This window comes from Limulus polyphemus, unplaced genomic scaffold (assembly GCF_000517525.1).
Source record: "Limulus polyphemus unplaced genomic scaffold, Limulus_polyphemus-2.1.2 Scaffold123, whole genome shotgun sequence".
NCBI classification, from domain to species: Eukaryota; Metazoa; Arthropoda; class Merostomata; order Xiphosura; family Limulidae; genus Limulus; species Limulus polyphemus.
This window is the reverse complement of record NW_013665733.1, coordinates 154403-171020: the sequence shown is the minus strand read 5'-3', so window position 1 is coordinate 171020 and position 16618 is coordinate 154403. Positions and strand designations below refer to the sequence as shown.

Below are 16618 nucleotides of genomic sequence, written 5' to 3'. Positions count from 1 at the left end.
ACATATCTAACACTATAAATTATGCATGTTTTTTAAATATAAATGTAATCTAAACAAACGTTGATATTAAAATAAATATATAATAACAAATTCATTACAAGTGTAATATTAAAACTTTTGATAAACGTATTCATTTATCACTTACCATGGATTTGGATTTTTAATTGTGTGCAACCAAGTGATTCCATGCTGTTACGAACTTCAGTATACCCCTGTAAAGAAAACTTTTCTAGTTCAAGGTTCTGAGAAAATAACATTATTACTACCTGCTGTTCTTTCAAATGTTGCTAAATGCGGGTCAAAAGTTCCCCATTTCCAATACTTTCAAGTCTTAAAGCTAACACTTGAACTGGGTCAAACGCATTTAGGGGAGAGTGACGTCAACGAGTATGTGTAAAATGTTATTCAAGCGACCAAACAAATTTTCTTTATTTAAACTGAAAAGAATTTAATTAGTTTTCATGTAGGACACCGATATATGACATAATAGTTGTTTAACCTGTATTATTGTACAGTTATTAGTTGGTGTGGCCTGGCATAGCCTGATGGTTAGGGCGTTGTCGGCTGGTCTCAGGTTCAAACCCCGCCACTGAATATGTTTTCTTTCAACCATGGAGCATTATAATGTGACAGTCAATACCACTTTTCGTTGATAAAGAGTAGCTCAAAGTTTTGTGTTAATGTTGTTGACTTGCTGCCGTCCCTCTCGTTTAGCAATTGAAAATTAGCAAAGATCCATTGTGTAGCTGTGTGCGAGAATCCGTAATAAACAAACAAGCTTTCAACTGATCATTCTTTTGAGATTGACAAATTTTCCATCACTTTATTATTGAGAAATACGAACATTATGATTTATTAGAAATATACATCTAAATAAATAACTTGTATATCTTTCCTTATTTTAGGTATTAAAACGATGTTTTACTTTAACCATGCTTTGAAATTTGCCTACTTTTTGTTTCAATATATTAGTTTACATGATTGAGTTATGTTGTTTGAACTGAACTTATGCTAACTCAGACAACTAATCTTCTAAGCCTAAACATTTTAAACTTTAACATATAAATCAAGAAGTACTTACTGACTTCCTTTGAATTTGTTACAAATACTTTCATTTTATCATTTGAACCAGCCCCCACATAGTGTGAGGGCTTATAACGCTAAAAATAAGATTTCGATAACCACTGTTGGCAAAAGACGAATAGCCTATTGTGTAGCTTTTTATTTATTAGCAAAGAAAACAAGTTGCTGAACAATCTTCTTGACGATCTAGCACCAATGCTATATAGCTTAAACAATATATTCCAGAGAAAAAATAACTGCAAGTCAATACAACATTAACTCCAATCGGTAAAACTTTCAATAAATCATTACAAACACTAATCAACAAATGTGCCTATACATCAGTATTTCCAACCTTATGTGTCAGATACCCCAATGACCAGATATAACCATCCCTAGTTTAGATCTACTGACTAGAGAGAGGGCTATCATCAGCATCTGCCGTTTACATGGCTACTTTTAAACGAATAGCCTCCCAGTGGCACAGCGGTATGTCTGTGGGCTTACAACGCTAGAAGCAGGGTTTCGATACCCGTGGTGGGCAGAGCAAGCCCATTGTGTAGCTTTGTGCTTAACTTCAAACAAAAATCCTGAAACAAATAACGGGATTGACTATCACTGTTATTACATCTTTACGTTTAAAAGCTCCTAGTATGATTAATGGTGCAACCCGAATTTCGGACCTTCAGATATACAGCCAAGCACGCTAACAATAGGCACGTCCAACGCATATAATTCATTTCAAATTAATTCACGTTTAAAAAGTAATATTATTATAAACTACTTCGTAAATGTCAATATAATTCACGCTGTTTGCAAAAAGAGTGCCAATTTTAGGCTTTTCAAAGCATTTCTTCTATTGGGTGAAAAATCTTGTGCTAATCAAATATTGGGAAAGTATTCAATTCGTAAGAAACTATTTATTTATGGGTATACCTTCATAGAATTTACTAAATAAAGATAAATTTTTCTTATGAAAGTCTAATTATGTTACAATATGTATTAATATGGTTGGTGAGACATACCAAATGTTTCTTTTCCCTTTAGACGTTGATTACCGAAAAGTTTCGATTCTTTTCACACATAAACGCATTCAAGCCTGCATACAGGTTTTTAAATAGAGAAACTGGTGATAGTGTACGGGTAACTTGCTAGTTTCCTAGTTGCACATTATCACAGATTCTCCTTCTTTTGTGTCACTGTATACTTTTTACAGTGACATCAACTGTGTAGTAGATCTAATGACCCATGGAAATTATATCCTCTACAGAAACATCTAAAATGTTGTTCTGGGAGCACCTCGACAAACATGTTGATTCTTATTGCTTTAAGTCCACAGATATCCTAGCTTCTATCAAAATATAACAGGGAAAATACTTTATCGTTATCCACATAGCTGTAGCAGCTGTAACACGTTTTGAACATATAGCGTAATGTACATAGCTGTAGCAGCTGTAACACGTTTTGAACATATAGCGTAATGTACATAGCTGTAGCAGCTGTAACACGTTTTGAACATATAGCGTAATGTACATAGCTGTACCAGCTGTAACACGTTTTGAACATATAGCGTGATATTCAAAACTGTTACAGCTGTAACATGTTTTGGACACAGTGTGATCTATATAGCTGTAACAGATGTAACATGTTTCGAACATATAGCTCTGTCATGACAACTGTAACAGCTGTACCGTGTTTCGCACACATAGTGTGATCTACATAGCTGTAGTTAATAATGGCTGGAGACGGCTTGAATGGGTAATGAAGAAAAACTTTAATATAAGTTTAACATAACAGCAAATGTACAACGTTTCGACAAGGTTTTGTCATCATCAGGTACCAATTTGAATAGCTGTAGTTACTTAACATGTATAGCGTGATTCACTATAGCAACTTAACATGTTTTGAACACATATCTGTAGCAACTGTAAAATATTTTAAACGTAAAGCGTGATCCACTATAGCAACTTAACATGTTTTAAACACATATATGTAGCAACTGTAAAATATTTTAAACGTAAAGCGTGATCCACTATACCAACTTAACATGTTTTGGACATACAGTGTGATCTATGTAACTGTAGTATGTTTTGAATACGTAGCGTGATTTACATAGCAGTAGCAGCTGTAACATGTTTTGGACATACAATGTGATCTATGTAACTGTAGTATGTTTTGATTTACATAGCTGTAGCAGCTGTAACATGTTTTGAATACAGAATATAATATGGAATTTAATATTTTTTTAATGTTGTTTATCACTTAGGACTCTAGATTCCTGAGCATGCTCTGGTTTCTGTAACTTTCAATGTCAGACATTAAAATTAATGACGGAATATAAATTAGTTGTTCTTCGACGTACAACTGTTAAAACTGAACTTCTTGCACGTTAATTTTACTAACATTTAAATAGAAAGAGTAAAAATACCTTATGCCTTAGAAACCGACATCAACTTTTTATTGGCCATGGCTCTCAAGAAGATCGTTTTCCTGCCCTTTGGTTACCTGATGGACTTGTGGCGATGGGATATATTCAGTGGTAACACTGCATACGACAACATGAATAAAAAATGGTGGGAGTTGAGGTACGATCTCTATTTTTGTCTATGACCAATGCTTCCATATGTGTATGTAATACATGTTTGAAATACAAACGTTTTAGTCTTCGCTATCAGATCGATGTTATTCCAGTTTCCTTTGTATTTGTTTCCACCTGTGAATGCTGTTTCTTACGGGTTTATACAGAACATAAAAATGTTAGCTTCTTCTATAACATAGTGATCGTATTCCACTTTACCTTTTCTGACCAGGAAATTTCTCCTCCATCTAAACGATCTGAGGTGGACTTTGATGCTGGTGCTAAGTTCCACATCCCATCCGGAGTGTCATACATCCGGTATGAACATATGCAAAACAAAACAAAACATAAGAACAAATAAACGAGACACTTGTTTGATTCATATAACGATTTACTATAACGATTAAATAATATATTACTTTTACCAGTTTGAAAAGTCATTCATATACTGAGAAATAGACATGTTCTTTTTGTAGAACAAAGTTTGTTGTATCCATCAAAAATACTTTCTAGTGTAATACATCCTCTCGTTCTGGACATGTATCTTTATCTTATTCAGATTACCATAATAACAACTTAAAGCACGTGATATTGGTGTGCTGTTCGTCCAATAGAATCAGTCTTAATTCCTCAATTGTATCTGTTATCGTTTGTGTTTTAGTGGAACGCTCCTTAATAAGCTGCAAAGCGAAACGTTGAGAGTCTAATTAAATAAAAACAACAATTTGGTGTTATAAGGTCGTTTATTTCTAGCATTAAAATGTTTTCTACACACCAATATGCGCTACAGAAATTAAATAATGAGTCTTAATTCCTCACTGAAAAAAGTCTGGAAACACTTAAAACTCACTCTGCCCAGTGTTTCATAACAAATTGTATTATTTTATTATTAACATTATGTACTAATGGTTTTGCTGAGTTAAATGTCACTTTTCTATTTTTCTTTTCTTTTCTTTTTTACCATATTCAGTTCCTATCAGGTCTCTATGTTACATTGTGATATTGGTTGGTTGAATAAATCAGTCATAATAATAACTTGTTTTTGTAGTTGTTTTGTAAGCTTCGTCATCCAGTTTCAATTTCACGAAGCATTCTATAAGAAAGCAGGCCACGAGGGACCGCTGTACAAGTGTGATATTTACAGGAGTAAAGAGGCGGGAAATGCTCTAAAGTATGTAACACGTGTTTCATATAAGTTGGTAAATAAACTCAACAACTAAATACGACTTGTAACAACTATCTAGACTGAAGACACATAAAAAGTATCTGTGATCTTTGTGTTAAATTTGATTTAAAAACCTATACGATACAGTTACTATAACTGTGTTTAGAGCTAAGACAAAGTTATAATATTATGAATAATAATCTGGATAAAGAAGCAACAGGAACATTTAAAATGCAGGTTTCGAGCTTCTCGACAAACTTGCTGTTTCCTATTGCTTTTCAGCCCAAAAACATGCATTCTTCTATCATAATACAACACGGGAGATACTTTACCAGGAAACAGAGCAGTACACGGAAGATACTTTACCAGGAAACAGAGCAGTACACGGAAGATACTTTACCAGGAAACAGAGCAGTATTTTATATTTTAGTACAAAATAGCACTAAGACCACGAATCAGAACTTGGATTCTGACTACCTCGGTACTCTGTCGGTTACTGAACCTGACGATTTATAACTGTCAAAAATTGCTAACTTAACAAGTAAGTAAACTAGCAACAGAAACCTGAAGCTTTGTGTTTAATTTACCTTCAATACAGATTTTCAGTAAGGATTGTGATTAAACATCCTAAAAACGACAAATGTGCACTACCAAATTCTACTCTAAAGTCTTTTTAAATACAAGTATTTAAATGTTATGGTATGTAAGGTTTCATACACAGCTACGCCATATTTTACATTACACGGCTTATTTAGTTATAAACGTTTAGACACAGTTTTTGTATATTTTAACCCAGTGGTTTACATTAAACATTACAACTGAAATATTATTATATATTCTTCTTTCTAAAGACTTATATTAGGCAACTAACAGAGAAGTGTAAACCACATTGTTACATTTTATCACAGTTACTCTAAACTAACAGGGTTTATAATTTAGTTATTTTTGACAATGTGCACTATTCCAGTTATTTATAAAAATAAAAGTAAAACATTTGTTTGTTTATCCGCGAACTACTCCCTGGTCTTTGGACCGATTTCGCTGAAACTTGGTAAGAAGATCCATTGGACCAAGGAGCATGTCCTAGGATGATTATTACCTAGTTCCACTCACCTGTGGTAACGCTCGCAGCAAAAATATACTAGTTTAGTTAATAACTTCACATTCTTGGACCAATTTTCTCTTAATATTTTATTTTGAGCTTTTGTTAAATTTTTTGTTTAGTTTTTTTTTGTTCATAATATTTTTATCAGGAAAAATGGCAACAAAAGCACAAGGTCAAACCCTTAAAATGGCAGTACTACATCTGAAAACCCTCGCCTTTCACATGATCAGTTCTATAGTGGGTGTTTAAGAGTAGAATCACTAATAAATCTCTTTATTTTGATCCAGAAAGGAGAAAGAACTTCTAATGTGGTCCATCAAGAATCACTCAGAGTATCAACAAACACTGAGGCTGTAGAGAGGGATTAGTAAAAGTATTAAAGTAATGTAATTGTAACATCATTTCTGTAATGTAATGTGGAGTAAAGTAGATATGAAGTAAATTATGAGTGAAATAAATACTGCATATAAACTAAAATTCTTGATTTAATTTATTAGTTCAAGCCCTACATTCAATTCTTATGCTCCCGGACGTAGGACGGGTGCCTCAGCTTGTTTCTTTATATATACAACTGATGTAAATATTGGATTCAAGTAAAACTAGGTCCAAGCTGTAAACATTACAAAAAATATGCTGTTTTTTATATTAAAATGGTAGCTTCAGAGTGATATTAGAACAGACAGGCTACTGTAAAGGAGATAAGGTATTAGACGCTTTCCTTTAAATAAGACAGAACAGGTAGTTTCTACACCATACTATTAAGTCAGACCAAGGTCCTAGTGTGATACCCTAAAATTCTAAATAACCTAGATCAGTGACCATTCCCATGACGTATATCCAAGGAGAGATTAACTACTATCTCATACTAACGTGTACAAACTTCTGTAACACCACTCACTTTGGGTATGACTAACGCCCTAGAAGAGCAGTGATATAGAAACATGACCAAGTAAGTATAAATTCTGTAAATGTATATGTACTCAAAGCCAGTAGTTAGGATGAATGCAATTTCACGACTATTTACAACCTGCCTACAAAGGCTTAATTAATAAAAAACAACTAAAAGAAAATTTTGAGTCATTTGCCAAAATAAGGATATATATATATATATATACCTGCCTAGAACCAAACGTAAAAGTAAATGTTAGCAATCTGAATCATGTAACTAATATAGTAGTAGGCTTTACACAATCACACAGAAATCTATAGGCAGTGCATCGGGCGACTTTACCGGTATGTCTTCATGTGGAATAATATAAATAGCTGATTGAGGTATGCGATAGTTGAACGAATGTATCACGAAAGCAGCTTGTGTTACTTTTCCAGATGGAGATCTTTCTTGATTATGTTGTGTACTGTTGCTTGAAACAGGTGAACAATTTTTACCATTGACCTTTATGTTTGTAAGTTATCTCGCTTGTTATAAGACACTGTATTTTGCTTACCACAACTGGGGTATATGACTTGTTGTATATGTCTTTCCGGATGGTCCTAGTACCTCAAATTGATCCATAAATATTAGTTTTCCAATGCCATTAAGTATAAAAATTATAACTCCCAAATCGGAGCACGTCTCTATGGTGTACATGTATGAATATTTATACCCTTCCTAAAAGTACATCCAACATAATGATAAATCATTCAGTTTTTGTCTCTGTGGCGAGCTTACATTGATAGTATAATCCTCAACCACCAATTCGAGACGCTCAGAAATAAGTATAGATATACATTTGGATGTGGTACAACTGTAGTAAAAGTTTTTCTGTGTCATATCTTCTTTCATCACCATGCCGATAACTATAATAAACAGAAGCTGGAAAGTTAAATTACACACCAACACTGGCATAGTCATAGCATTCAGACAGCTAACTCTTTGAGCTAGTTTAGCTTGGTTGCCAGATAGAAAACAGCGTTTCATGTATTTGTTCTATCACTGCATCGGATGATGAAAATGCATGCTGTTCTTGGCCTAACTTGGTCATCAGTATATGGTCTTTCATTGAACGGAGTTCAGCTATTGTACAAGTAAAACTGGCTGACAATATTTCCATTAGCTCCATCCCTAAAATACCAAATCCGAGTAAGATCCTTAAATTCATAAAGAAATAGGCCCGTTACGACTAATAGTTTCAAATATTTAAACTTACAATCGTGCTTTGGCTGGCTTTTCGTTTAATTTTCTGAAGACTTTTACTACTAATGAATATACATTGAAGGACAGTTTTAAGTTTTGTGATGGAACACAAAGATCGAAGTTTGATAGACATATTTTTTGAGATGGCTTTGATGTTCATTTTTTGTATAAGAATATATCTTTAGAAAAAACAATACAGTTATGCGCTGATTTGATTTTCAACAACTCTAATGATTTAACCATTTCTAAATTTATATTTTTTAAATTGATAAGTTTTGCAACGAAAAAATTGCATTTTCTACTTAATCTTTATGATTAAATTGATAGAGTGGCTGTAGGCTCTAAAATGGCTCCTTCTTTATCTAATCTTTTTCTCTGTTATCATGAAGAGCAATGTAGTATTTTAAACCGTTATTTATACGATACTTTTAAAGAAAAATATTTGTGCATACAAATTATTTAATATTATTAAATCCTTTATACAAAAATCCATAAGAACTTGAAATTTTCTTTAAACACATTTGGTGCAAAGGTTATGGAAGTAAAATACAAACCAATGTTCGTTTTTTAATGGTGAACTTCCTATTTGAAGTAACCATCACTGTTCTGAATCCCCATATCTAAATATTATCGTTTACGATCGTTTGAACTTCAACAGAAAATTTTTATAATTTTATGTTTGCTGTTGAAGTTCTCTAACAGTTAAGAGACATGATCAGAGTTTCTAAAACTATCGTCTAAATACCTTTAGTAATGTGACGGATACATGTTATTTATCGAATGTTTTGTAACTATTTTAACAAGTAGGCCAGGCATGGCCAGGTGGCTAGAGGGCTCGACTCGCAATCTGAGAGTCACGGGTTCGAATCCCCGTCACACCAAACATTCTTGCTATTTGAGCCGTAAGAGAATAAATGTTTCCTCGAACGTTAAGCGTTTCTTTTGTTTTATCATTTCCACGTATAGCTACGCAAAGTCTACACACGCATGGCCGTCTATAATTTTGAATTGATAAGATAGAGGGAAGGAAACTAATGAAGAGCAATCACTATTGTTTGGTCGAATAATGGGATTTCACCATCACTCGTATAGTATACCCACGTCCCTAAAGGGCGGTGAGTATTTTTGTGGCAACAGAACATGATCCATGAATCGTTAGATTCACAGTCCAGCCTAACCACTAATCGCGCCCGGCCAAAAGGTTAAGTAATGTGATGAACATACTCCACGTGAAATAAAATAATCTCAAAGAATTGTTTCAGTTTTGTTTTTAGTGTAATGATGCTGTAGATTACTTAACTGATTTCACTATATTCTATTAGACCAGTCTCAATATGTATGCCTAGAGAAGTATAACTCTTTATCAATACTGAGTCAAGGTGATAAAAATGCGATAAAAATTGCTCGATTTCCTAAAGATTTTTATTTATGATGGATTATGTATCATAAATTATAACTGAAATAGAATACTTTATTTCAGGCAAGATAAAACCATATGATTGGCGGCGGGTAGTGATGACTAGCTGTCTTCCCTCTAGTCTTTCATTGCTCAATTAAGGACGGCTAGCCCTTGTGTAGCTTTGCGCGAAATTCAAAACAAACAAATGCACGGGCCCCTCAGTGGCTCAGCGGTAAGTCTGTGGACTTATAACGCAAAACATCGGGTTTCTGGTCCAAGGGATGGGCAATGTACTTTCGCTTTTTTGTATGTACTTTTATATGTTTTTTGGCCCGGCATGGCCAGGTGGTTAGGGCGCTTGACTCGCAATCTGAGGATCGCGGGTTCGAATCCCTGTTCCACAAAATATGCTCGCCCTTTCAGCTGTGGGGGCGTTATAATGTGACGGTCAATCCCACTATTCGTTGGTAAAAGAGTATCCTAAGAGTTGGCGGTGGGTGGTGCCTTCCCTCTAGTCTTACACTGCTAAATTAGGGACGGCTAGTGCATATAGATCTCGTGTAGCTTTCGCGAAATTCATAACAAACCAATTCAACAAGCAAAGTTTTTATCAAACATCTACGTATGGAGTTTCTAAATGCCCGTTACTTATAGCTTTATCATATGTTTGTAAATATTCTCTGACCGTATAAAATCAGTTACGAACTATACTTCATAGGGCATACCCTCAAAGATGTATTTTAAAACCTTATAGTATTTTTTTTAATGTAAGGATCGTATTCCTTCACTGAAATCATCAAATGTTGTTTATAAATGTATTTATCCTTACTGTCAGCATGGTTATATTGGCTCTACTACAAGAAAACTGTTAACTCGTGTGAAGTAGCACGCAAATATAAGGTATTAGAATAGATTAAGTGTACTGGAACACACCCTAGAACCGATATGTAGCCTTTGTGACACTCAAGTCACAATAGCCTAAGTTTTACTGTCGTGCCTCGTTACAACCGTGAGCGACGGCACCATTTAAGACATGTACTTTCTATGGGCTTACCCCTGACTTTGGACAATGTCATAGGCTATGGTTATACTGTCCAACTTGATTGTGTTTTTAGCTTTTTTGCGGGCTATTGGCCTTTTAAATTATATTTGAGTTTTTATCTAATTTTTAATAAGTTTTTACCGGTTGTTTGGCTCAGATAGCCAAGCTGCTTTGCGCCATAAAACGCCAAACAAACAACCAACCAACCTAGATGAGTGTGACTTAGTCGTCCACTCAAATTACCTCAAGATCTTAACAAATGCCAATGATGAACAGAGTCTCCGCATAAAAATAAACAGAGGTCAGAAATTAACCAAGTAAGTTTTGTCTTTAAGTTACTTTTGGTTTTATAACCTTAATCGTCGAGTTATGTTAGTCACTGAGTTACGAATTAAAAAATCATGTCAAGATTTATCATGAGTAACAACTGACGAGCATCATTTTTTTACCTTTTATTATTTCTAGTTGTACGTTTACACAAGAATAAAAATGGCAAAGGTCTTGTCTCAACATTTATTTTATTAAGTTTTGGATTTATATCAGTATAAGCAAAAACGTCGCTGTTTGAATTTTATAAAGCGAAATTTTTTTGGCATCTTTATAAAAATAGTTTACCTTAATTTACAGTTATTTTTGGTGGTAGACTTATTATATATATATATATATTTCAATATTACATAGAAAATTAAAGGTGAAAAATGAGAGATCAATCCCTTTTTTACGCTATTTACGATCATAATAGTTTCCATAAATATTTTATAAAAATTAAGTCTTCTTACACTTTTTAAATATATTTTCTTCAATTCAGCAAGTACATTTGGCTTTTAGAGTCGTATAAACGATATTTTTGAACTATCGCTAAGAAAACAACCAGTCTTTCAACGTTCAGTGGAAACTGTAACACGTGAGAATCACTGATAAATTAACGATTCCGTTACAATACTTAATAGATTATCGTGAATAAAGCAACAACAGTGCAATATTATCATGAATTTTGTATTGGCTTTAATTTCCAGGGAGACCCATCGTAACAAACTATAAGATTTTTTTTTCATTCGTACATCGTAACGAATGACGTCAAATCTAATTCTTTAAGCTGAGCCATCTGTTGGGTTCCCATGGAATTATAACAGGTTATCAGGTTTCAATGTATTCAATTGTCTCAGTACAAGATATAAACAGCTGTTTAGCCTAATTCTCATTAGTAGAAAACTAGAATGGATCGAATTAAACTGTCGCTTGTTTTATTGTGTGTTACCACCATAGTGGGGCTGTTTGTGTGTGTTGAGAGCCGGCCTCAGCACAACCTTCCGTATGAAAATGAAGAACTTGCAAGAATTTACATGAAAGATTTAGATAAAAAGTTTTCCCAAGCCTTGGAAGAGACAGTAAATGCCCGATGGGAGTACAACACCAATATCACAGATTACAACCTTGAGAAAATGGTAAGTAGATTTTTTGTTGCTTAAAGAATTAATAATTTGGAATAATGTATATAATGTTATTCTGAAAACAATAACACTAAATTAACGAAACTTGTATCATATGCCAAGTACAAATGCGTTGTTATGTACCACAGAGGTGAAATGTGGTAAATGTTTGCCCATGCACAATAATAATTTGTCCTGTATAAAATTCAAATAGAAATTTCCGCTTTTACTTAAAAGTATACAAATGAATATCAATTCGCCTAAGGGAAAATGAATCATCCACTGAAATGCAGTGCTACAATATTCAAGTTGAAATCATTTTTACACAGTGTTTACCACTGCAGCAAATGTAGAATATTTTACCGAGAGATCTAATACCAGAAAGTTCTCTTAGCCTGATTTTCTGCTTATAAGACAGAAACAATATCAAAAAACAAAACATATGATGGATTAACTTTATTTTGAATGACGTCAGGGCGTTGATAAGTGGTTTATCTTATGTTCCCCATGAAGTACCCTTCAATTCTTTTAAAATATTTTTTTAAATAGTTGGTTTCTTTTTGTTGATGTTTTTTTAAAGGTAGAAAGTAGACTTGGTTAATTCTGCCAAAGCAACTAGATGGAATAGTTGAATATGATAAATTTCTCGCCGAATATCATATATTATTAATATTGAACGCCCGTAATCAGAATCCTGATTTGTCTGCCAGAGGTTGAGCATCATTCTTACTTAACCTAGTTCACATCCTGTCAGTTGTTTTACATGAAATCGATGGTGTAAATAGCATCTCGACTACTACGATATCTGTTGTATCCCAGTCGGCTTGATGAGTGCTACTTGTTCCATTTTATAAAGCCAGTTTTAAATCAAGCAAGAATGAATTTTTTCAGTTGTACCTTTAAAACACTAAAATATTAAGTTATCTCACAAAGCCATTGAATAAATACCGACGAATTTACCATGTTTATAAAGAAATTCGAGCCATTTCAGGTAAAATTTAACCAGTATGTAAACACGAGAGGTCATATTTCGAGAAATAACCATAGTATTTATAGTGATGTGGACAAGATGTTTTATATTCTCTTAAGCTATTTCTACGAACTTATGAGCGAAAGCAAAGAAGAATATGTAATAACATGTCAACCACACTACATCTGCCATATCCACTGCCAATGAACCCTTTCACCCAATACCAAAGCAGCCTTATCATTAAGTTGACATTTCAACTGCAGTTGTAAAGGTTAGGTTTAACCTTACAAAAGTTAAACTAGCATGTTTAACGTTCTTGCCCTTAAAAACTTACAGTGTTTTCTTAAACTAACTAGGTACCCTATAATAATTTGTCCTTAAGATGAATTACATTAATTTTCTTCTGTTTCAGTTTTGACTGTTAATAATTACAAATAAAATACGTTTATCACAAAATTATTATTTTATTTACAGGTTGAAATGTCTCAGAAGTTTTACAAGTTTCAGAAAACAGCATGGAAGGACACCATCCTTTTTAAGTGGGAAGGTTTCGAAGACAAGTTACTAAAACGACAGTTTAAAGAACTGTCTGTACTAGGAACAGCAGCTCTGGATGAGGATAAACTAGAAAGAGTAAAACATTCAGCTTCTATAAATCCTTTGTTTAAATCAGTTCTACGCAATTAACAGAAGTATCTTTTAATATTCAATCTTACCTGATTATTAGGATTTACACAGTTTAACAAAGAAGAGATTATTCAGTGGTGTCAGATTTATTTCTGCAGTCCACGCTTATTTTAGAGGATTGAATAGTCATCTGTACTCTAAGACTTACATTCTTGACAGTCTAAGGAAAAACAGTTATTAAGTGGTAAAATATTACTATGAAAGATATGAGGTGTTTATTGTTATTGCTGAATAAAGAAATTCATAAACATTTAAATTGAACCTAAACAAAGTCCAAAGTCATCTTGTAGCATTAACTAACGTATGGTACGCACATGAAAGGAAAAAACTTACTCTTTCTAACACGTTATTTTTGTTAGACTTGGTTTGATCAGACGATAACTCTGGGAAACTTTGGAAAAGATGGGTGAATGGTTGGACTAAATTCTCCATTAAAGAGAATTAATTTTCTCCTACGAATTATTTAAATTGAGAATTTAAAAAAATTGAAAACTTGTGTGATATAAGAATTTAAACTTCGAAGGCCTTGCAATATATTACTTGTTTCTAAAAATAAAGTAACTCGCATATTGCATTATAGTTATTATTTGAACTTAGCCCATGCAAACACTTCTCTAATTTACCAGTTTTTAAATTGCTGAAATATTTACTTATATCATGAGTCATTGTTACTTAGTTCACTTCATACAATGAACTATAAAGAAAACTGTGTAACACAACCACTTTACGTCGTCTTTCTTTATTTATGTGACCAACTAAAAGTAGGCCTTTCTAACCTGATTCAGTAACGTGAAGAGTATAAATGTTCACTTCACTTAGTCAAGTAATCGTGTGGACTCATGTAGCAAGCAACTTGAATCAATTATTAAATGACAAGTGATTATTATAAAGTATCCAGAGTGAAAGCTAACAACTTCTCTAACCTTTCCAAAACTAGTGATTACACACTAGTATTTTGTATTCTATAAAGATTTAGGAAGATATTACCATTTTATCTGCTATTATTTAAGTATCTTAAAAAGTTAATGAGAAACGTTAATGTTAAACATTTTTCTTTACGAATAGTTATGAATGTTCTTTGAGAATTCCCTTCTCCAGATGTTACATCTTTATGGAACTTTTTATAGATGGCAAGGATAACTGACAATCGATCCCTTTAAGAAATATATATATATAATGTCTCTCATATGTTTCTCTGTATGTTCATGTGTTCACCTTCACGTTATTAGGCCGTGAGACAAGTTGAGGCTGCTAATTCATTTTGAAACTAGTACTTGACTGCAATATATCATTTTGTTGAAACCAGCTGTTTTGTGATTCTCGTGTGTAGAACCGATCCTGTGTTTTACATGAATCTAATTCAGTTGAAATTCAGAAGTCCAGAGCACGAAAAAAAAACAGATATTCATTTAACATAACTCTTGGCTTAGGAACTGTGTGTTTAGAGGTGTGTTATGGAAAGTTTATTTTTTATGTTTGATTAAGTTGTTAATCCAATATTTTCCTTATACAAATATTCATACTCTAAGGCAATGAAAGTCAAAAACTTACAAAAAAATATATACTTACTTTTGTTTGTTCTTCAACATTAAACATGAAACTAATACAAATTTCGTAACGTCAGTTGTTATCTCTAGAAGCAGAAATGAAGAGGGCTTACAGTACAGCTAAGGTCTGTATCCGTGACAAGTGTAATCTGGCACTGGAACCAGGTAAATTACATTTTTTGTTTTGCTGCATGATAAACAGTACTATCTTTGGTACGTTTAGGACTTCCTTATAAATAACCTGACTGAAAGTCTTGCTTATGTTTAACAATCAAACCTCTCCTTTCCAAAATTACAAAGCTTTTAGATTTGTCTGTTTAATCTAACTTTAAGTAAAATGAGGGAAGCTACGGGCCTTGTAATCAAAACGAGTGTATTTATTGAATTAGTACGTTAAGATCCACTAATATTTTCATCATAATTTTTCTTAAACTATAAATTATGTTTGACCTGAAATGTGTATACAAGTAGAATATCGGTCACGAGCTTTCAAAATTTCACGTCAACGTAAAGTAAAAAATATAAAAATCATAAATCTAAAGTGTTTAATAATTCTACGGTTTTATAATAAGTGAACTAGTTGAATATAAACCACAACATACTTCACAATGTGCCGAAGAATTTCAAGCTATTTTAGTGCAACTTCCTGTAAAATCTCGGTATTGGCTATAAAGAAACTAACTATTCGATCTTTAACTAAATATAATTTATGATTTTCAAATGAAATGCAATTCTATTGTAGATTTGACTCGTATACTGGCCTCATCACGTGACTACGAAGAATTGAAGGAGGTGTGGCTTAAATGGAGAGATGCTTCAGGAAAGCCTATCAGGGATCAATATATTGAAGTCGCAGAACTGGGAAATGAGTCAGCAAAGGCCAATGGTAAACTGTTTGTTATCTTACAACAGCCTTAATTTCATCATTATATTTCTGTTATCTTACCACAACCATAATTTCATAAATAGTATCGTAGATTAAGGTACATTTTTATTTCTTTCAACTTTATGTGATTTATCTGAGATTCAGTTTGAACATTATACTAAAAAATGACGGATGATCAAAAATATACCACTAAAGACTAAGACCCACGTTGTCCTGTGTGATAGACTTTTGAATGTGGTAAAGACTAAGGTCTATTTTGTATTATGATGTCGACCTGATGATGTGGTTACGACTGAAGTCCATGTTGTATTATGATGCCGACTTGATGATGTGGTTACGACTAACGACCCATTTTGTATTATTATGCCGACTTGATGATGTGGTTACGAGTGAAGTCCATGATGTATTATGATGCCTACTTGATGATGTGGTTACGACTAACGACCCATTTTGTATCATTATGCCGACTTGATGATGTGGTTACGAGTGAAGTCCATGTTGTATTATGATGCCGACATGATGACGTGGTTACGAGTGAAGTCCATGTTGTATTATGATGCCTACTTGTTGATGTGGTTACGACTAACGACCCATTTTGTATTATTATGCCGAC

General features: G+C 33.3%; 1 protein-coding gene across 1 annotated transcript in view; it reads left to right on the top strand.

Annotated features, from left to right (window-relative positions):
• LOC106472652 (angiotensin-converting enzyme-like) overlaps positions 1–16618 on the top strand; it is a 149636-nt gene that overhangs the window by 116499 nt on the left and 16519 nt on the right. The window contains exons 27-30 of the mRNA XM_022402220.1: positions 11752–11930; positions 13360–13518; positions 15197–15284; positions 15862–16005. Coding sequence (XP_022257928.1) covers positions 11752–11930; positions 13360–13518; positions 15197–15284; positions 15862–16005 — 570 coding nt within the window. The remainder of the gene's footprint in view (positions 1–11751; positions 11931–13359; positions 13519–15196; positions 15285–15861; positions 16006–16618) is intronic.